This window comes from Lampris incognitus, chromosome 10, assembly GCF_029633865.1.
Source record: "Lampris incognitus isolate fLamInc1 chromosome 10, fLamInc1.hap2, whole genome shotgun sequence".
In the NCBI taxonomy this organism is placed as follows: domain Eukaryota; kingdom Metazoa; phylum Chordata; class Actinopteri; order Lampriformes; family Lampridae; genus Lampris; species Lampris incognitus.
The window spans coordinates 4,773,672-4,796,729 of NC_079220.1; the positions used below are offsets into that span (position 1 = coordinate 4,773,672).

The 23,058-nt window shown below is 45.9% G+C and overlaps 1 protein-coding gene across 1 annotated transcript; it reads left to right on the plus strand.

The window, feature by feature from the left end:
• The first annotated feature begins 4,705 nt into the window (after positions 1-4,705).
• Positions 4,706-22,629, plus strand: tnnt1 (troponin T type 1 (skeletal, slow)). Its single transcript, XM_056287606.1, has 13 exons — positions 4,706-4,798; positions 8,556-8,646; positions 9,749-9,766; positions 11,247-11,267; positions 13,896-13,917; positions 14,259-14,319; positions 14,495-14,611; positions 16,018-16,095; positions 16,444-16,557; positions 18,019-18,128; positions 19,537-19,627; positions 22,170-22,210; positions 22,372-22,629. The coding sequence occupies exons 1-13, from the start codon at positions 4,706-4,708 to the stop codon at positions 22,415-22,417; spliced, it is 903 nt and encodes a 300-aa protein (XP_056143581.1). The 3' UTR covers positions 22,418-22,629.
• The last annotated feature ends 429 nt before the right edge of the window (positions 22,630-23,058 follow it).

Sequence of the window (23,058 nt, forward strand, 5' to 3'; positions counted from 1 at the left end):
GCTCAGGGACTCTGATAATGTAATCATCAAGAGTTTAACTAATACAAGACTCAGTACCACAGTGGGGCCACTGGTATATCAGCCTTCTTATAAGACACCGACTTGTTCCTTCTTTTATTTTATTGTGTTTACTCTGTGTATTGTCTGGGGTTTGTCTTTTACCTGTTTGTCTTTGTCTGTTATGGACCCTGAGTCTGCAATAAAGTTTTGCATTGAATTGATTGAATTGAATATGTATGTGGCGGACTACCACTGATTTAATGTTGACTGTGGACGTATGGTGTTTTTTTTACATTTTAAGTTTCCTGCAAATGGAAAATAAAAGAAATGAAGTATGCACGTCTGAGTCAGATGGTCCCACCATCCGCACGTCTCACACTGACTACATAAATCACTGACAGAGTGACAGACAACTGGTCAGACAAAGACACCAACGACAGACTGATAGACAGATACACGGGCACGAAGCCAGCCTCACAAGCATGTGGTGACATGCATACCAGCAGACAGACAGACAGAAAGACAGACTGACACGCGGGGTTGAATAAGTTAGGCAACATCACTCCCGTTTGTGGGTATTTAAGGAGATCCACGCAGAATATTCCTCTCTAATCCACAGCTGCTGTGGCTGCAGTTGATGTAATGGTAGCAAAGGCAGCCTGACCCAACCGGATGACGTCCGCTCTAGTCTGCATCGAGTTCAGGTTTGTTGACCGCTAAATCGGCTCTGCGCATAACTGACTTCCGGTTTCTACCGCAGCGGTCATGCCAGTTTCCTGTTTGTCGGTGTTCGCGCTTGACAATGGCATATTTTTGGCGATGCCTGCAAGATTTACCAGGGATAAATGTCAACCACATGCACAGAATTGTCTCATAAGTGACTCTGACATTGAGGATGAGGAGCCTCATCCTCCTCATCATTGGGGACGTAACTTGATGTGTACAACTTGAGACTTTTCCCCCGTGTGCTGGTAGGTGCAGGCGAAAGCGTGCGGACAGTTGTGTGCATGTGGTTGACATGTATCCATGGTAAATCCTGCAGGCATCGCCAAAAACATGCCATTGTCAATAGCACGCGCCAACAAACAGGAAACTGGTATGACCGCTGCAGTAGAAACCGGAAGTCAGTGGACTACAGTTATGCACAGAGTCGATTACGTAATTTGAATTCGTCTCGATGGGGGCACCATTTCCCACCCACAGACACGGCCAATTATAGGGACGCCCGACCAAGCCGGAGGTAACACGGGGATTCGAACCAACGATCCCCGCGTTAGGCAACGGAATAGACTACCCGGACACCACTACAAAGATATTTGAGTAGATTATTGATAAATGGGTACCACATAGAACACACTATGGCCATAGTATGAGTATTCAAACACAGCCACCGTCTTCTACTGTTGACTACTAAGCATCTTTGCTGAGGCACTGTATGGGTTTGATGTAAAATGGAGTGAGAGGAGTGATGAGAGAGTGAGAGAGAGGGGGGGGGGAAGAGAGTGGACGTTGACTGATGGAGGGAGGGATGGGACAGATAGGGCAGATGAGGTAGAGGTGCGCATTTCAACAACTCCTCAGGGATGGGGAAGGGCGATCGGAAACTTCCCACTGGAAGCTAGACGGAGAGAATGGGTGAGGGACCAACACAACGAGAGGATTTGGGAGATGGGTTGAGTTACACAGGGACACAGACAAAGGCTTTAGCGGAGGAATTCTGAAAGGGTAATTTTAGTCAAGGGCGCGAGTGTGGTGTGTGTGTTGGGGGGACACATTTGGTAGCGGGTGTGTGAGCAGGATGGGAGATTAAGTGAACCATAAAGGGTCATTAGTGTTACAGAGAAGCTGGAGTGTTAATGCACAACGAGGAGGAGGGAGGAGCTTGAAGGTCCGGTCCAATTAAAATCGTGTTTTTCATTCTCATTGTATTTTATAACAGAAGGTTGGTTAATGTAAAGTTGGCCAAAGGTGGGCCATATTTGTTTTGTGATATTTGGGCCATATTCACCATTTACCACACGGGCCACTTCAGGGTCACATCCAGATTACATGTTGCCCAGAGCACCGCATCTTTGCCAGAAAAGGCCCACATTTCATTTGGCATATTTGGGCCATATTTGCTGTTATACATGTGGGCCACTTCAGGCTCACATCCATTTTGTCAGGGCCAGAAGAAGGCCATCAGTGCCGCATCACAGCCTGAAGTGGCCCACATCCGGATGCTGTCTGGGGCACCCCTTATAAACAATACAGTTGCGGAGGGGATACCCGCAGTCAGTTTAGACTGAAGACGTTGAGTGATGAAACGTGTCTGTCAGTAAACGTTGTGTCCGGATGAACTGATTCAACCTTCTTTGATTTTCTTACCGGGATTATTGAGCATGCATCAAGACGACGTCATCTAATACTCTGATTTGATTGGACAGCAAGTGAATTGTCACCATAAGTCTGTCAGTTGGTGAATAGTTGCCTCGCAACATCATGCTAGCTAGCTAGCTATCAATAAAGAGTCTTGTGAACTCAACCTGCTGAGAATGGTCTGTGTTCAGACAGGGGGCGCTACAACTACACTACTACTTTCGGCTGCTCCCATTAGGGGTCGCCACAGCGGATCATCCGGGGGTTTTCTTTCCCCACAGGGGGCGCTAACACAGTTATAACAAATCAAATGATGCTTCTGAAGATGAAACATTCATAATACACAATAAAAGCTGTGTGACTGGTTTGAAAGCATTGAACTGGATCTTTAATAGAACAGAGATAGAAGGAATGTGGTAAGGAGGACAGAAAAAGTGGAAAGGAAGGAAAGGGAGAGAAGAAGAAGGGAAAGAATGTAAAAGAGAGAGGGGTTTATAATAGAAGGAGGCTGAGAAGAGAAGAAACACATATCAATTTCAAGATGTGGAATGAAAATTTACTTTTTTACCTAGTTGGTACAGTTCCCCAGTCACATCATGCGTCTGCTCGACAGCTTGTGCCCCCTCGACACACACAAATCACGATTTTTACTTATTTTACACCAAAATACACTCACTGGCCACTTTATTAGGTACACCTTGCTAGTACCGGGTTGGACCCCCTTTTGCCTTCAGAACTGCCTTAATCCTTCGTGGCATAGATTCAACAAGGTACTGGAAACATTCCTCAGAGAGTTTGGTCCATATTGACATGATAGCATCACGCAGTTGCTGCAGATTTGTCGGCTGCACATCCATGATGCGAATCTCCCGGTCCACCACATCCCAAAGGTGCTCTATTGGATTGAGATCTGGTGGCTGTGGAGGCCATTTGAGTACAGTGAACTCATTGTCATGTTCAAGAAACCAGTCTGAGATGATTCGAGCTTTATGACATGGTGCGTCATCCTGCTGGAAGTAGCCATCAGAAGATGGGAACACTGTGGTCATAAAGGGATGGACATGGTCAGCAACAATACTCAGGTAGGGTGTGGCGTTGACACGATGCTCAATTGGTACTAAGGGGCCCAAAGTGTGCCAAGAAAATATCCCCCACACCATTACACCACCACCACCAGCCTGAACCGTTGATACAAGGCAGGATGGATCCATGCTTTCATGTTGTTGACGCCAAATTCTGACCCTACCATCCGAATGTCGCAGCAGAAATCGAGACTCATCAGACCAGGCAACGTTTTTCCAATCTTCTATTGTCCAATTTTGGTGAGCCTGTGCGAATTGTAGCCTCAGTTTCCTGTTCTTAGCTGACAGGAGTGGCACCCGGTGTGGTCTTCTGCTGCTGTAGCCCATCTGCCTCAAGGTTCGACGTGTTGTGCGTTCAGAGATGCTCTTCTGCATACCTCGGTTGTAATGAGTGGTTATTTGAGTTACTGTTGCCTTTCTATCAGCTCGAACCAGTCTGGCCATTCTCCTCTGACCTCTGGCATCAACAAGGCATTTTCGCCCACAGAACTGCCGCTCACTGGATATTTTCTCTTTTTCGGACCATTCTCTGTAAACCCTAGAGATGGTTGTGTGTGAAAATCCCAGTAGATCAGCAGTTTCTGAAATACTCAGACCAGCCCGTCTGGCACCAACAACCATGCCACGTTCAAAGTCACTTAAATCACCTTTCTTCCCCATTCTGATGCTCGGTTTGAACTGCAGCAGATCGTCTTGACCATGTCTACATGCCTAAATGCATTGAGTTGCTGCCATGTGATTGGCTGATTAGAAATTTGCGTTAACGAGCAGTTGGACAGGTGTGCCTAATAAAGTGACCGGTGAGTGTATATTCACTTTAACTTGCTCTGAAACAGCCTGGCGTCACCAGGCGAGTAACAGTCCAACCAATAATATCATCAAATGCTTTGCACGGTCCAGTCAAATCACACCCCCTCTTACGTTTGGTCCCGCCCCCTAATATCCTGTTTCACTTTGAAATACGTCACATTGTCTGACTGGAATAAGCAGCTGCAGGGAGAACGGCGCCATTCTCCAGTCGAGGGAAAGGTTGATAATATTTACACAGTAAGGGCAATAGCAATACTCAGAAGTGTAGTAGCAGAACAATAACTATACGTTTTAGAAACGAGACAAAGGACTTCAGAGAGCAGGCAAAACGCTTCGTAAATCCAGTACTGTGGCACTTCAAATGATTTTATAAAAATGAATTTCTGATGTCGATTCCACCCGCCAAATTAACTTAAAACCCGAGTCCAGCGATGCGGCGCTGCGACAGGTCAAAAATGGCGTCAGTCAGGTTTCTATTTGAGGGCGGGGCCACCGTCAGCGGGCGAGGCACAGCCCGCTCTGGCCCCGCCCCCAACACCGGACATGACGCAACGAACACGTTTTCAAAATGGACGCGGAGGAAAAAGGGTAAATTAATTTTGGTTTCGTTTTTGTAATTAGCACGTCGTTAAGTGCCCCAGTACTCATTTACTGATCACTCTTTACCGCCGTGAGACCACACGTCGGACCCCTCAAGTTCATCCGTTAAGCTACTTTCAAAATAAAAGCCAAGTGCCTCGCATTAGCACGTGCGTTCTCTTTCTTTCCTTCCATCCTTCCTTTCCTTTTTACTTTTCTTTCTCTCCTTCTCAATTTTCTTTCTTTCCTTCCTTCCTTTCTTTCCCTTTCCTTTCTTTCCTTCTTACTTTTCTTTCTCTCCTTCTCAATTTCCTTCCTTCCTTTTCCTTTTTACTTTTCTTTCTCTCCTTCTCAATTTTCTCTTTCCTTCCTTCCTTCCTTTCCTTCTTACTTTTCTTTCTCTCCTTCTCAATTTTCTTTCTTTCCTTCCTTTCTTTCCCTTTCCTTCCTTCCTTTTTACTTTTCTTTCTCTCCTCAATTTTCTCTTTCCTTCCTTCCTTTCTTTCCCCTTCCTTCCTTCCTTTCTTTCCTTTTTACTTTTCTTTCTCTCCTCAATTTCCTTCCTTCCTTCCTTTCTTTCCTTTTTACTTTTCTTTCTCTCCTCAATTTTTTCTTTCCTTCCTTCCTTTCTTTCCCTTGCCTTCCTTCCTTTCTTTCCTTTTTCCTTTTCTTTCTCTCCTTCTCAATTTCCTTCCTTCCTTTCTTTCCCTTTCCTTCCTTTCTTTCCTTTTTACTTTTCTTTCTCTCCTCAATTTTCTTTCTTTCTTTCCTGATAGGAACATAGTTTCTTAAACCATTTGAGAGGGGGGGGGCGGGACTCAGAAGGAATGGGCAGAGACAGAGGGGGGGGGCAGGGCAAGTGAGCGAAACTCTATCTGTCTCTCTCCGTCTTTTCTCCCTTTAAACCTCCTCACATTCTCACCTGTTGATGACCCATCCTTTCCCTTCGTTCATGCCAAAAGAGTGTCAGCAGCCACTGTGCGTGCGTGAGAGGGAGAGACAGGGATGATCTCTCTCTCCCTCTCTCTTTCTCATGTGCATTGTGGGACGGTGTGTGTTTGTGTGTCTGTGTGTGTCTGTGTGTGTGTACTTCCATCACCACAGTGATTAATCTCAGCGCAGCCTGTGCCGCACGGCGCGTCCTTCCAGGCCGCGCTCGCCTCCGGTCGCTCCCCAGAGGGATTTATACAGATGCTGACACCAAGGCGTTGGACCCGGTCGCTCCAACGCCGCCAAAGACAACCGCTCGCAGTCTTCTTTGGCTGATCTCTCGAAAAGCTCCGCGGGGGGGGGGGGGCATGAAGTGCCTTCTTGCTCAAGGGCTTTGGCGGTCATGTAGAGCAGTGGTTCTCAACCTTTTTGGGGTCCTGGACCCCCTGCGTATTTTTGATCTACCCTGAGGACCCCTCCACCTGATCTTGGGGGAGGGGGGTTGCAATTTAAATTGCATTATAGCATTTATTCACTCTTTGGGGCAAAAATAAGAGCTTTCAGTTGTAACTTAGATATAGTTAACAAAACGGAATTCTTATGCAGTAACTTTCAGATATATGTAACAAAACAGGATATGTATTCAGTAACTTTCAGATATATGTAACGAAACAGAATATGTATTCAGTAACTTTCAGATATATGTAACAACACAGAATATGTATTCAGTAACTTTTAACAATGCAAACGGGAGCGAGATCTCTTATTAAAATACAATAGATGACACTTGTGAAACAGATGTAATTAGAGAAAAAAGTCCTGTTACCCTTTATAGTTTAGGTAGATAAAGGTCTCAGTCACATTTGAGTAAAATAATCCTATTTCTATAAATGTCATAGGATCTTTTTTTTAAAGATATTTTATTTTCACGGACCCCTTGCAATTACACCACGGACCACTAGGGGTCCGCGGACCCCCGGTTGAGAAACACTGATGTAGACAACAAGCCCAGAGACAACTTGTTTTGGGTCAACATAAGCATGCCGGAGTGTTCATTTCACTGACGAAAACTGTGGGAAAATGAAAAGGTCAGCACACTGTCTCTCAGTTTCTGTGTACAGGGGTGGATTTTGACGTCGGTGGGTGAAATAACCGACCTCAACCCCCCCCCCCCCCAAGTCCTAACAACCTCCCTCCCCACGTGTTAGGATGTGGGCTTCAGGTGTCTTCGGTCTTCCAGCACCTCATCGATGTCTTTAACACCGGTTTTATTTCAATCACTTTATTTAATAATATCCGTCCGTAATAACTGGTTTGCTCCCTTTCTTTCAGCCATGTCGGACATAGAAGAGGAGTATGAGTGAGTACAGTTTTGTCCACGTCGGCGTTCAAGTGTCACGTGATCAGAATCTGGTTCACTGGTTTAATGAATGACGTTTCTCTTCCTCTCCTCCTCCTCCTCTCTCTTTAGGGAACAGATAGAAGGTAAGTTGGGTCGACATTTTAGGGGAAGGGAATTTGTTCACTGTGACAACTGCATAAATAAAAAAAAAAAATATATATATATATATATATATATATATATATCAAACAGCGTTTTTATGTTGTCTCGGTGTTTTTACCTTCATCGTTATTTTCTCCAAAAACTTTGGACTCGGCAGTGATGCGGACGCTGTACCGGACTGTTGTGGTGAAGAGGGAGCTGAGCCGGAAGGCAAAGCTCTCAATTTACCAGTCAGTCTTGGTTCCAGCCCTCCCCTATGGTCAGGAGCTTTGGGTAGTGACCGGAAGGGTGAGATGGCGGATACAAGCGGCTGAAATGAGTTTCCTCCATAGGGTGTCTGGCCTCAGCCTTAGAGATAGGGTGAGGAGCTCGGACATCCGGCGGGAGCTCGGAGTAGAGCCGCTGCTCCTTCGTGTCGAAAGGCGCCAGTTGAGGTGGTTCAGGCATCTGATCAGGATGCCTCCTGGGCGCCTTCCTTTGGAGGTTTACCGGGCACGTCCAACTGGAAGGAGACCCCGGGGTAGACCCAGAACTCACTGGAGGGACTACATGTCCAATCTGGCCTGGGAAGGCCTCAGGATCCCCCAGGAGGAGCTGGAGGGCGTTGCTGGGGAGAGGGACGTCTGGAGTTCCCTACTTAGCTTGCTGCCACCGCGACCCCACCCCGGAGAAGCAGCTGAAGATGAATGAATGAATGAACTTTGGACTCAAACTCGTCCTGCGTAGTTCAGCGTAGCAGCTCTGTTCAGACTTCCAGGTGTCAAGCCGAAGTGGAAGACGTGTCGAGGTTGTCGACGTTTTGAAATTCGGGAAACTCTTCTGTAAATAGTAGAAGGATTGTTGTATCATCGGCTCATTGTGATTGGCCGTTTACATGTTTCTAGTTACAGAGGGATTGCTGTGGGTTGCTATGCACTTAAAACTCACTAGCAACCACCAGTAAATGCCTAGCAACCACTAGGCCACGCGTTAGCAACCACCCAGTGGTCATCTTGCAAGCCATTTCAGCTAGCCTGCACATTTTCTGTAGGAGTTTCTGGTTGACGTGATGTCCGCTCACATAAACAGATATAAATAGATAACTTATACATGTTGAAAGCTTAAACAAATAAATTATTGTTTCAAATTTAAAGAGATCCCTTTTCTTTAGATTTAGAGAATTTTGCCCTTCAGGGAATTGTCCGCCGTATTCATACCCTTCACACTTGCACACACACAAACACACACAAAGGAGGTGTACTGTATTAGAAACTATGACTTAAAGTGAGACTTCGATGTTATAACTTATTAAGCTTTTCTTTCTCTTGTTGTCTCTCTCAGAAGAAGAGGAGGAGGAGGCTGAGCCAGAAGAGGAGGAAGAACAGGCAGAAGAGGATGGAGAAGGTGAAGACATACAGCCAGAATGTTTCTAATGGTGCAATGTGCTTTGCTGGATTTTTGGCAAGGTCATTTATTTCTTGTTTTGGGGAGAAAATGGAAAATGTCCTTGAATGTTTCTTTGTGCACAATCACCACGTCCCTCTGAAGGGGCCAATAATCCAGTTTGGGGCCTTGTGATAGAATTCTCTGGTTCCCCCAGTTGGTGTACTTAGTCTTGTGATTATTTTTTCTGCATAACAGTGAGTTTATGGTCTCATTTACCTGGCCTACATTGCTTAAATACTTACAACCCACCACCATTCTGCACAAATACAATTTATTACACTGCACTCTGTTTTAAACTACACTCAAAAGAGTCATATGGTCTAAACGTATCAAGACTCAATCTGTTGTCACTCCACCAAACAGAAGTTTTATATTAAAACAAGAGTCAATCAGGCCTCTCTCTGGCCTGGCCCACACTAGCTGCAAAGCAGGGACCTAGAAATTACGAGTGTCCAGTTATGATGAAGAACAGCTGACGAAGAACAGTGTGCTCATGAATTTGGGTATTATGATGCATATATGCACCGCTGGAGAAAATTGCAAGACCAGTGTAACATGAACTGATCCAAAAAAAAAAAAAAATCCAACAACAACAAAAAACAAAAATGCTCTAAACAAATCAGCCCAGAGTCCCATGTGGTTTTGAAATAGGTCTCAAGACTGAAGAACAAGCTCAGGTTTTATTCTGTGTACCAGAAAACTCGGTAAGTTACTAACATGTCTGTGTGCCATTACCACCAAGACAAATTCCTGCATAGTTTGCTGCCTCGTAATCCTGCATTCAGATAACACATGGCTTCCTGTCTGCAGACATGCTCAAGCAAATGAAAGCTGTTACTGCTTTTCTTTTATATTGACTTAAATATATATATATGTATATATATATATATATAGAGAGAGAGAGAGAGAGAGAGAGAGAGAGAGAGAGAGAGAGAGAGAGAGAGAGAGAGAAAGAGAGAAAGAGAGAGAGCATTTGGTGAGGCTGCATTGATTCTGACCTGTCATTGTCCCCGTGTCCTGCTTTCTCATTGGCTGAAACGGTACTGGTCCCGGCTATCAGAGCAACAAGAATACCAAGGTAGGACGAGAGTTTTCTGACATGTATCACCACACTTTAAGAAGCCAACTACATTTGACATTTCAGTCCCTGTGCAGGTCGAAATTGCAGACATCACCTTTTTATGCAGATGACTGCGTTGTTTTTATTCAATAAAAACCTGCACTTACACTGTACATTTACTGTGCTCGGTTTACTTTTCCAAACCCAGTTTCCCCCAACCTGTCCAGGAGCCTAATCTGAAATTCTTCATGTCAAAAGAGCCCAGTTTCCTTAACCTGGTAGTGTTCAGTGAGATGTTCAAGTCGCATTAAATGAAGACTGAACCCAGATTGTAAAGTGATTTCACGCAAAACGTGTGAAAGTTTGGGAAAACTGCACGCTGAGTTTCCACCTTCCTGTCTACTCCGATGGTTCACCTGCACTTGCACTGTAAAGTCGAGTGTAAGACACAAATATTCACAGTTACACACACCCACGTTATACATTACATATTTCCATTATATTCTGATCTTATAAACGTAAATATTTCCCCCACACTGAGATCAGAGGAAGAAGGATATAATCTGTGGTGTCCAAAAACAAACAAACAAACAAAGACGATACAGTGCAGATATTGTGCTCATTTCCCTTTGATTTCTCATGTTTTCTAAATGAGTAGTGACCTGAGCCAGGTGATAGGAATAACTGACATGTCAACAAGTGAGCTAAGTGGACTGTGCCTTTGATCTGTATTCACTGTTTTATTCATTAATCTTGCAAATTAATTAATTTGCTATTACATCTATTACATGTCCTTTACACTGATCACGTGCGTAACATAACTATGACCGCTTTAGATAAAAAGAAAACTCCATTTTCCTCTGGCTGCAGTCAGTGACGTGACTCCCACTGCATGATGGGAAATGGTAGTTTTATTGAAGCGTGTACGTTACGCAGCACCGTATATGAACTCTGGAGTAAAGTAATTCTTTTCTACACCTCTCTCCTCCTCTTTCCCTCGTTTTATTCTCTCTGCTGTTATCGTCCCAATCCGCTTCCTGTCTGATTCACACCGAAAATCTAATGGGTTCCTTCCTTCCTACCTACCTTCCGTCCTTCCTGCCTACCTACCTACCTTCCGTCCTTCCTTCCTGCCTACCTACCTTCCTTCCTTCCTTCCTACCTACCTACCTACCTACCTACCTACCTTCCTTCCTTCCTTCCTTCTTTCCTACCTACCTACCTTCCTACCTACCTTCCTTCCTTCCTCTAATTGAATGCTTCCTCATTTATGACATTTTCCGTTTTATTTTTCAACACCAATCCCTCAACCTGCCTGCCTGCCTACCTGCCTGTCTGTCTTCCTGCCTGCCTGCCCGTCTGTCTTCCTGTCTGCCTGCCTGCCTGCCTGCCTACCTGTCTTCCTGCCTGCCTGCCTGTCTGCCTGCCTGCCTGTCTGTCTTCCTGCCTGCCTGCCTGTCTGTCTGTCCGTCCGTCTGCCTGCCTGCCCGCCCACCAGAGGAAGAAGCCCAGGAGGAAGGTGAGAGATTGTAAAAGTGTGTTATTGAGTAGCTAAAAGCTCAGACCACACTATTTTCTCGGGATCAAGTTGGGAATTTCCCACAATACTTGGTGCGAGTTGTAGAAAAGTGAACTATCTGGGGATATTGCCATTGTTGAATTGTTGTTGTAAAGCCCATCATGAATTTTTCTTTGGATTTTGAAACTGTCTTAATTAACACCTTTGTTTGTACAGTGATGACGTTTCAGAAGATGTTTCATCGGTCTCTTCTTTCTGCGTACAAATACCACGACTTTATACTATTGAACTGCGTGCAATGCACACGCCGAAGTCCAGTTTTGCGTGCAGGTGTTACCCCAATCCCTCCCATTAACTTCTTTGAAGAGCAGATGCGTCCAAACACCAGCATCACCTTGAACGGTCATGACGTCACCAGCGAGGCTCATTTCGCCCAGTTCATCTGGTGCGCGGCAACCCAGTCGCCCAGCACTTTAAAATCTTCATCTTTCTGAACCAAAAATAAGTTTCATATCAACATTTCAATGTTGCTGGAACCTGCATCCACGTCACGTGACTGTCGAGTTTCTGTCTGCATAAAGAAAAAAATGGCTGACATTCCTTTTAGTCCCAGTGGCAAATGGAACATCTTAAGATAGTTTCGGTAATAAAATGCGTTTTGATAACATTTCTAGTGAGAAATATGTATTTTACTTTCATGTTCTTCGTTCAGCGAATGTACATGATCTTTAGTTTGTTAGTTATTACAAAGATTCTTTCAGGTCTTGTCGGAAAATTTTTGGAATGCAACATTTCCTACATTGAACACAACCCTAAAACGTGTTTCTACAATGCCTGCTAAAAACATCCTAAATAAATCAACATTTGTATGATTTATTGTTTTCAAATAAACCACATAAATGCGGTGTAATTCATGTTTCGACTTCCGCAAATATTGGCTATATATTATGTACATCCAGCATGCGCTGAGGTCAAGGTTCAGAGGTCAATATTTTAAAGCAGGAGCCATTTACAATCCTGAGATTGACAGAATGTTACTCTACAGGTCGAGACCTTTCCAACGATGCATTTTGTTTAGTCCTACGACAAGGCTTATTTTAAAGACCTGCTAAAGACCTCTCATTTCATGTGTTGGGCCTCCAAAGGGCTCTCTAAAAGTAACCCCGGGTCACGGCCCTGTCCATGAAATGTTAAAATTAAAACTTTGTCATAGGATTAAGCCAATTACATCGTTGGAAAGATCTCAACCTGTAGAGCGACATTACATCGGTCTGAGGATTGTAAATGGCTCCTGCTTTGAAATATTGACCTCTGAACCTTGACCTCAGCGCATGGTGGTAGGCTTTTCATTCAGTAACAGAAAGGGCTATAGACAAGGGACCAACTGTTATAGAGAGCTTCTGACTTCAGTTATGTACCTATACCCATATGGGTAGAGTCATCAAGTGAGGGAGGGCACTGTCAAAAATGGTTAAAATTAATTTTCATCCATTTAACAATTAAATATTCAAAATGTGACCACACACATTTGTTTCCCATCCCCTTAAATAGGGTCGGAAAAATATACATCTACAGAATATTTGTGTTCCGAAACATAGACTATTAATTGTTGTTGACATTAAATGTATTTTTGGTTCAGAAACGTCGAGATTTTGGTTTTCAGAAATGTAAAATCCCAACAATTTATTCTGGCGACTGGTTGCCACGCATCAGGACCAGGTGAACTGAGCGTCGCTGGTGACGTCATGACCCTTCAAGGTGACGCATGGTATTTGGATGCATCTCCTCTCCACAGAAATTAATGGGAAGGATGGGTGTAGCACCTGCACACAAAAGTGGATTTTGGTGTATGCACTGCATGCAATTTGAAAGTGTATGTTATTTGTGCACAGATTGAAGAGAACGGGTTGGGTAACCGACTGGGGTACAGGGAACTTGAACACAACCTAGAGTCATTTTGAAGTGTTTGTGCATTTCGATTCAAAAGGCGTCTACACTTTTGGATAAACAGTTGATGAAACCTATGACAAAAAGAACTAACTGGAAAAGATTGTTTCACCTTTCAGCTCGCCCGGTGTTAACAGACAGTCAGTCACGCCGAGGACGGTTCAGTGCTGACGAATTGTTTTTTACTTTGCATTTTCAAGCATTTCAGTTTGTTATCGCTAATTGACATTATAGACCTTGCTAACGTTGCCAGTTTCAGACTATCTGTCTGATCACAAGAATATCTCTCATTGCCAAAGAGGGATGTATAACAATATTATGGTAACACTTTAGTATGGGGAACACATTCTAAGTCACAAAAACTTAATTTACAGTAATTTAACACTATTAACACTTGTACTTTTGTGTTTTGTTATGTAAGAACAGACCATATTCATTACGTGTTAGTAAGGGAGAATAACTCTTCTTGTGGTACTACCACCTTATAAAGTACGCACCTACTTAATGGTGTATATGTTCCCCATACTAAAGTGTTACCAATATTATTTCCATACAAATTTTGGGAAATATTTGTGTCTATTCACATAATAATTCATATACTACTTCAACTTATCCTTCTCTTTTTCTGTTTTTTTTTTTTTTTGTTTTACATCAAACCACCTCCTCCTCACTGCTCTCCAGAGGAGGAACGCCCCAAACCCAAGTACGTTCATTCACACACTTTAGTGTCCGATTCAGGATTTGTGAAGTTACACATCGATATCAAATATGAGAGCTAGACGTATTGAGATATTTCAGTGCATCAGGAAAATTCCTTTATAAGCCACATATTGCAGCATGAAGATGGACAGGCTTTGCTATGTATGTATATGCATTATCGTAAATGGGCATTAATGGGGTGTGCTTTTTCGGCAAAGGTCTGAATCAAGCCCCTTCATTTTATGTTTGAGGTCCTGCTGTACACCGTCAAGGTTTTTTGGCTTATAGTTGTTTTTCCGTATTCCTCGCATTTTTGCTCATTTACACTTTTTACTATTTCTACAGACCCCTGGTACCCCAGCTAGCCCCACCAAAGATTCCCGAGGGGGAGAGAGTTGACTTTGATGTAAGCAATTGAAAAATATCCAATATCCTCTATCCACTTATACACAAAAATCCCTCTACACGTTTATGTCTCCTTTTTATCAACAATCTTTCCATACCTTACTTCATTTGACCCTCTCTCCAACTCATCCACCTCTCATTCATTCCCATCATCCCTTTCTCTCTCTGCTTTTCAGGACATCCACAGAAAGCGTATGGAGAAGGACCTATTGGAGCTCCAGACTTTGATTGACGTCCACTTTGAGCAGAGGAAGAAGGAAGAGGAGGAGCTTATTGGACTCAAGGGTCGAATTGTGGGTCCACTTCCTGGACCACCGCCGGCAGATTCTGATTCCTTTGGAAACTGCCGGCGGTGGCGCAAGTCTAGAGCCTTATTCTCAATTATGTCCTCAGGTACCAGCAGTACTGCTGGTTTTCTATTCTGCCCGGTAGTTCATTACATTCATCTGTTGTAACGAGTTGGTCGGAATGACTGACAACAGGTGAAATGTAATGAACTACCTGGCACAATGGAAAACCAGCAGTACTGCTGGTATCTGAGGTACTCAACATTTCTGTTTTCATGTTATTTATCTTATTATCTGTCTCATCTGTTGCTTTTACTCAAAAATATTTTTCATCCTCAAAGCTCCTCACAAAACCTTCAAAATGGGGGGGGGGGAGAACAGTGTCATGGATGACAATCGCAACTGTCGTGTGACTGTTGTGAACAGAACGATACAGGATCATTGTCATAATTTTGTAATTGGAATTAGGTCTAGTATTGACTGTACGTTTCAGATTGCGTGTCTAACATTACATGTTATTTACATCACATCCTGACTGGACGCTTAATGTTGACCTTGTAAAACAGACGCGTTAGCAGCGGTTCAACAGAGCTAACGTTAGCTCGTCTGGATCATGTTTTTCGCTAACCGACGACCCAGGAGATCAAACTGACACATCAGAAACACTTGAATCTTTTATTCAAAGACTGATTTGTTTGGGCAGTTTGAAGCTGACAGAGGACGTCTTACTTACATCTCTGTCGATGGGGTTTCTGTGAAATCCTACCTTGAAAGAAACCACATGCCACGTGATAGAATACCAGAACAGTGGTGAGGGGGCAGGGAAAATAGCTATCACATTTCTTACCAATGAGGAATATAATGTTAACTTCAAAAAAAACAACAAATTCTTTAACTCCTTAGATATACAACATTTGTGGAGTGCTCATAACCCCCCCCCACCCACCCATCACCACCACTAATCTACACAGACGGTACAGCTCAACAGGAGTCTAAATGTCAGTTTGTTGGTGAGTTGGAAGGTTCATGAGGCGCTTCACATCTAAAAATCACTACTTGTCACCAAAGTTCACCACACCGGCCTGCATGCTTGTATCAGCGGGAAGTCAGTTGGAATCAGTCCATTCTTTAGATGTCTGGGGTCAAAAAAAGCTGAGAAACACTGTAGAGAAAGGCACACTTGTGGCTGACAGCTCGAATCCCTGGACTAGCAGAGGAAATGAAGACAGAAATCCTCTCTTCTATTAACCGCCAAGCAAGTTCCCATAAGCAAAGCCCACTCTTTGCAGTGAACCTTCCAGAGATGGATCTGTTGAACTGTGAAGCAGAGCTTTTTGTTCCTCCTTCAACCTTCTTTTTACCCCCCCCCCCTCCATCCCACCATGTCCAACCCCACATTTCCCCCCATAAAGGAGCATCGTCGGTCAGAGAGAGCGGAGATCCAGAGGGTCAGGGCAGAGAAGGAGAAGGACAGACAGAACAAGATTGCGGTACTACTCTTACACACACACACACACACACACACACACACACACACACTTAAATGAACTCACGTGTAAGCCCACTGAGCTCGTATTGACATTTTTCTTTGGTAACATATTGTAACGACCATGAATGAGTAGACATGCTAGCCCGTTGGCTAACGGGTCGGACCCTTTAGTCGACTGGTTAGCGCAGTCGCCCGTGGTGCGGGTGACCCGGGTTCGCGTCCCGGCTGCGGCGGTTCCCGGCTGCCCCCGGGAGAGGAAATGGCGATCGAACCAGTTTGATGTTGATGTTTGTCCATTCTCTCCGTCTCCCATCTTCTCCTGTCACTCCACCCATCCCCCACATCTCAGGAGGAGCGCCAGCGAAAAGAGGAAGAGGAGGCCAAGAGGAAGGCTGACGATGACGCCAAGAAGAAGAAAGTTCTGTCCAACATGGGGGCTAACTTCGGAGGCTTCCTGGCCAAGGTGGGTCTGCTGCTTGTTTCTGGTGTATGTTGTTAGCAGAATCCTCACACAAAGCTAATTGGGCTTTTCTGTAGATTTCACGTTGCAAGATGCGTCATTTCAAACTGAATGCTGACCTCTGTTGTTCGGCCATGAGAACACCAACAACAAATCAGAGTAAACATGCCATCTGCCCCTTCCTCGAGTTAGCAAGGCAAGCAGCATACATGCATAACGCCAGGAACAAATGGAAAATTTGCAACATCTTGCTGCAGTGACGTCATAATTTGCCGAGAACTGCAAGTGCAAGCCAAGTCTGCGGTCGGTGAGGTGTCGAACAACAACAGTGCTATATTTAACGACCAAAATATTACATATAGATCCTTTAAGATGTCCAGCAAGGAATATTCAACTTGTGTGAGCTGCTGCCAGTTTGATGTCAGGATGCTGGCTCACCAAAACTTCAAACTGCACGGCATCCAGGAGGCTTTTGCCAATGATCAAAATCAACAGCAGAAAAACTCAAAACTTCCTTTGGTTAACCGTCCTTCTCTTTTACACGTTATCATGTCCACGGCCACTATGTGGTCTGGTGAACAGTACCCCGCCGATGTCTTCCAACCACCACATCACACAGCCTGTCAATCAATTAGCCAACAAAACTGGCCTGATCACAATCCAGCCATTTGAGCCTATATTCTGTTATCCATCCACCCATCATCCGAGCCGCTTATCCTAGGTAGATCCGCGGGATGCTGGAACCTATCCCAGCAGTCACTGGGCGGCGAGACACCCTGGACAGGCCGCCAGTCCACCACCGGGCCCACACATTCACACCTAGGGACAATCTAGTACGGCCGATCCACCTGACCTACATGTCTTTGGACTGTGGCAGGAAACCCACAGACACGGGGAGAAAATGCAAACTCCACACAGAGGACGACCCCCAGGGTTGGACTACCCCGGGGCTCGAACCCGGGACCGAGCAATAGCATTTTAGAAATCAACTGACATTATAACAGGCAGGCAGGGAGCCAGTGTGGGGAGGCGAGCACAGGAACGGCATGGCCATGCCTCCTCATTCCCACTATTCCACCCCGGAAAGCTTATTCACGCCAATACGTTCGTTGAAAATTGTAGCGGCTTAAACCAATAAAATGGACATCTACAGAAAAGCACCAGGGCATCAGGGAACTAATCTCCTTCCCGGAATTCAAATGAAAAAGTGAGACCCTGGGTAGGCTCCAGCATCAAGACACATTACCGCCACACATTGGGACAAACAGCAGCAGGGAAAACACACCATCTGGAAAATACCAGTGGCAAGTATTAGGAGGATGTTCTGGTATGTTCTGTTATTATTATTATGGAAACGTTACTTAAAACCAGTACTGACCCCAACAGTGTGGCGGATTCCCAGTGTAACTGTGGGTGTTTACTGGTATTTGAATGTGTGTGTGTGTGTGTGTGGTCCTGTCCCAGGCCGAGTCGAGGAGGGGTAAACGCATGACCGGCAGGGAGATCAAGAAGAAGACCCTGGCAGACCGACGCCAAGCGCTTGGCACCGAGAACATGAGGGAAGACGGGCTCAGGTGTGTCGGGCCCAGTCACCTTGTGTACTCATGTGACGGTTATGTCGTGTCAAGTCCGTTTTGTTTGTGCAGCCCAATGTCACACATGTGCCTCAGGGGGCTTTACAGCAACACAACAGCCTGTCCTTGGACCCTCACAGCGGATAAGAAACAACTTCCTAAAATTTTTTCAATTAATTGGGAAAAAATTCGATTGTAGGGCGTCCGGGTGGCGTGGCGGTCTATTCTGTTGCCTACCAACACGGGGATCGTTGGTTCGAGTCCCCGTGTTATCTCCGGCTTGGTCGGGCAGCCCTACAGACACAATTGGCCGTGTCTGCGGGTGGGAAGCCGGATGTGGGTATGTGTCCCGGTCGCTGCACTAGCGCCTCCTCTGGTCGGTCGGGGCACCTGTTGGGGGGGAGGGGGAACTGGGGGGAATAGCGTGATCCTCCCACGTGCTACGTCCCCCTGGTGAAACTCCTCACCGTCAGGTGAAAAGAAGCAGCTGGCGACTCCACATGTATGGGAGGAGGCATGTGGTAGCCTGCAGCCCTCCCTGGATCAGCAGAGGGGGTGGAGGAGCTACCGGGACGGCTCGGAAGAGTGGGGTAATTGGCTGGAGACAATTGGGGGAGATAAAGGGGGGGGGGGATCCAACAATAAATGGGGGGGGGTATTATGTCAGCAGCAAACAAACACTTCTGATAAAATGAAATCCAATGAGACAGGGTCATGTGTGGTGTGTCCAGCATGTCATCTGTCATGTCAGGGGAGATGGGGACAGGCGCGTCCATCTGCACCTCTGCAACACGTACACTCTAAATCAGTGTTTCTCAACCGGGGGTCCGCGGACCCCTAGTGGTCCGTGGTGTAATTGCAAGGGGTCCGTGAAAATAAAATATCTTTAAAAAAAAAGACCCTATGACATTTATAGAAATAGGATTATTTTACTCAAATGTGACTGAGACCTTTATCTACCTAAACTATAAAGGGTAACAGGACTTTTTTCTCTAATTACATCTGTTTCACAAGTGTCATTTATTGTATTTTAATAAGAGATCTCGCTCCCGTTTGCATTGTTAAAAGTTACTGCATAAGAATTCTGTTTTGTTAACTATATCTAAGTTACAACTGAAAGCTCTTATTTTTGCCCGGAAGAGTGAATAAATACTATAATGCAATTTAAAATGCAGTTTCTACTGTTTCTACAAATTGCAACCCCCCTCCCCCAAGATCAGGTGGAGGGGTCCTCAGGGTAGATCAAAAATACGCAGGGGGTCCAGGACCCCCAAAAAGGTTGAGAACCACTGCTCTAAATAATGCTTATTGCACCCATCACAGAAATGATAACAGCTGTGAAAATGGTTCCCAAACTGCTGTGAATTCAAACTCTGAAGAGATCTCTGTCCGTCTGTCTGTCTTCAAGGCAACGGGCCCAGGAGATGTGGGACTGGATTTACCAACTGGAATCCGAGAAGTTTGACTTCATGGAGCACATGAAGCACCAGAAATATGAGGTAAACACCGTAACGTCGCACAGAAATGACCACACGGACAACACGGGGGATAAACTGTGACCCTCCGTGAAGCTTCGTCTTTGGTGATGGGTGGTAGCTGCGCCGGCTTCTGAGTGGCCAGAGATCCACCCAAGATGGCCGAGAGTCACCGGTGCTGTTGTGCCAGCACCTTCCCCACCGCCAAACCATGAAACCCGGTGGAACCGGGGTTGTACTTGTGGATGCTGTACGATCTGTTGGTGAAGGTCTTCTACCAGCTTGTCCTGTCAGATCTGCTGGTTAGACACAACAGCTTCACTTCTTCAAACTCAACACTACCTGCCTTCTTCTCCCTCATTTGGCTGCTACGACGAGGACGTGTCCTGTCCCAGCACCCATTAGAATGAGTAATATGATCTGGACACTTTTGAATTATCTATCGTCTTTAACACACGACCAATAGGAAGTATCAAACACGACATCTGCTTGCATGTAAATCGTCCCAATTGTAGCTTCAAGTGAAACTGTTTCGTATTCAGGGCCGGATCATGATCCTGTGAGGCCTCTGGGCACATGTCTTTTGGGGCCCCCTCGCTTTCTTATATTGGTGTCTTTCTCACACTGTAGGTGTCAAGGGGCCCAGGGGCCCTCGTGGTCAGATCATGCTTTAAGCCCCAGGGCCCTTGGGGACCCAGTGGTCAGCTCACTCTTTAAATGCCGAAGGGCCTGGTGGCCCTTACACTGTAAGCCTGAGGGGCCCAAGTGGTTAGCTTATGTTTTAAACACTATTGGGTCTGGGGGCCTCACATTGCAAGCACTGAGGAGTCTGGGGCACCCTAGTGATCAGCTCACATTTTAAATACCAAGGGGCCTGGAGGCCCTCACATTGTAAGTGCTGAGGGGTGTGGTGGGCCCTAGTGATTGGCTCACGCTATAAGCACCCAGGGGCCCAGTGGTCACCTTGTGCTGCGCTCAACTTCCTTCGGAAGTCTTGGGCCACGCACCGCATGCAACCCGAAGCTCGGAGGGCCCCTGGCAGTTTGAGGCCCCGAGGCACTGGCCCCACTGGCCCCATCCATAATCCAGCCTTGTTCCTCTAAAAGCACAGTTAAAGTTCATGGGAATCCAAAGGGCTTGGGAAAGTTTCCACTTGTACTTTCAAAGTCTGGGGCACTGAAAACACAAACTGTGTTTCAGTCTTTGAACGGACATTATAATGTACTTGTCTGTTTTATGTTTTTGTCGCTCGCCTAGTCCACATGTGTAGGGGTATTTTTAAAAACGTAGCTTTATCTGCGCGGTCTGGCCTTTCGTCCACATGTATAGGGGTTTAGGGTCGCTGAAAATTGACCTTTTGGAAAACCCCTTCCAGGGGGAAGAGTTTCAGAAACTGTTTTCAGTATAGTGTAGACGGGGGAAACGGAGTTTTTGGGTTGTTGTTGGCTTTTCTTTCTTTCTTTTTTGTCAGGCTTCTGATTGGCCAACATGGCTTTAGGGCTAGGGTTATGTCGCCACCTGTTGGTTTGGCATTCTCTTGACAGCTCATTCAATGTGTTGAGTAGCATGTGTTTGTGAGTTTTCATTTGGACAGATTTTGTTTTTTAAACCGCGCTAGTCTAGACAGGATTTTTTGTTTGTTTGTGGATATTCCCCCCCCCCTTTCTCCCCAATTGTACCCGGCCAATTACCCCAGTCTTCCGAGCCGTCCCGGTCGCTGCTCCACCCCCTCTGCCGATCCAGGGAGGGCTGCAGACTACCACATGCCTCCCCCCATACATGTGGAGTCACCAGCCTCTCCTTTTCACCTGACAGTGAGGAGTTTCACCAGGGGGGACGTAGCACGTGGGAGGATCACCTTATTCCCCCAGTTCCCCCTCCCCCTCAAACAGGTGCCCCGACCGACCAGAGGAGGCGCTAGTGCAGCGACCAGGACACATATCCACATCCAGCTTCGGCTCTGTGCATAACTGTAGTCCACTGACTTCTGGTTTCTACTGCAGCGGTCATACCAGTAATGTCAGGATACTCATCCTCATAATTGTGGTATAAAACGGTTACGAGGATGAGGATCCTCATCCTCCTCCTCATCATTGTGGACGTAACTTGATATGTACAACTTCAGACCCCCCACCCCCACCCCGTGTGCTGGCAGGTGCAGGAGAAAGTGTGTGGACAGTTGTGTGCATGTGGTGAACGTTTATCCGTGGTAAATCCTGCAGGCATCGCCAAAAATATGCCTTAGTCAACAGCACGCGCCAACAAACAGGAAACTGGTGTGACCGCCGGAGCAGAAACCGGAAGTCAGTGGACTACAGCTATGCACAGAGTCGACTGTGTCTGTAGGGACGCCCGACCAAGTCAGAGGTAACACGGGGATTCGAACCGGTGATCCCCGTGTTGGTAGGCACCGAATAGACCACCACGCCATGTTTTTTTTTCAAGAACGAAGAAGGGAAACCCCCGTGTCCATAAATACCCCCGTACGTGTGGACTAGGCATTAGATGTCCCCCCCCCCTTCCATTTTGACTCGTCTCCTCTCGTTTCTCTGTGCGCCCCCTACAGATCGTGGTGCTGCTGAACAGAATCTCTCACGCTCAGAAGTTGTAAGTTGAAAATATTTATTTACAAAATGTCTTCTTCCCATCTACCATGTTATTTATATTCTCACCTCCACCCTCTCTTCCCTCCTTCCTTCCTTCTTCCCCTCCCTACGTTTTCTTCCATCCCCGGCCTATCTTCCATCGCCCCCCCCCCCCCCCCACAGTAAAAAGGTTCACGGCAAAGGGAAGGTGGGGGGCCGCTGGAAGTGAGGAGCTGAAGACAGAAGACTAAAAGGAAAAGGAGAAAAAGCAACAGACTGATGAAGGATTCGGGCCCTTCCCTCCTCTTCATCTCTCCACTGTCATTCTTCCCACAGATCCCCATGTGTGTGTGTGTGTGTGTGTGTGTGTGTGTGTGTGTGTGTGTGTCCCGGTGAAACGTCAACTTCTGAATTATGATTTGAACAGCCAATAAAAAAAGCTCCTCCCAGACTGAGATTCCAGACTCTGTTTTTTTAGAAGTGTCCTTGACGAGTTGAACTTGGCAGCGCCAACTGGGAGGATGACAGGCAGCAGCAGTAAGACTCGGCGCAGCGCCTGAGAAGGACTGAGAAGGACCTGCTGCAGCGCCTGAGAAGGACTGAGAAGGACCTGCTGCAGCGCCTGAGAAGGACTGAGAAGGACCTGCTGCAGCGCCTGAGAAGGACCGAGAAGGACCTGCCGCTGCTCAGCTCCCGGCACCACGAGTTAGTGGGGCTCCCGATAGCTTTTCCAGAAAGGGCAAATATCTACTTTTGATTTCTGATGTGCATAAGAAAATTATAAGAAGTCAGAGCCTGAAGGCTTTGCTTTCCTCTCCCATCCATCCATCCATCCATCCATCCATCCATCTATTATCCGAACGGCTCACC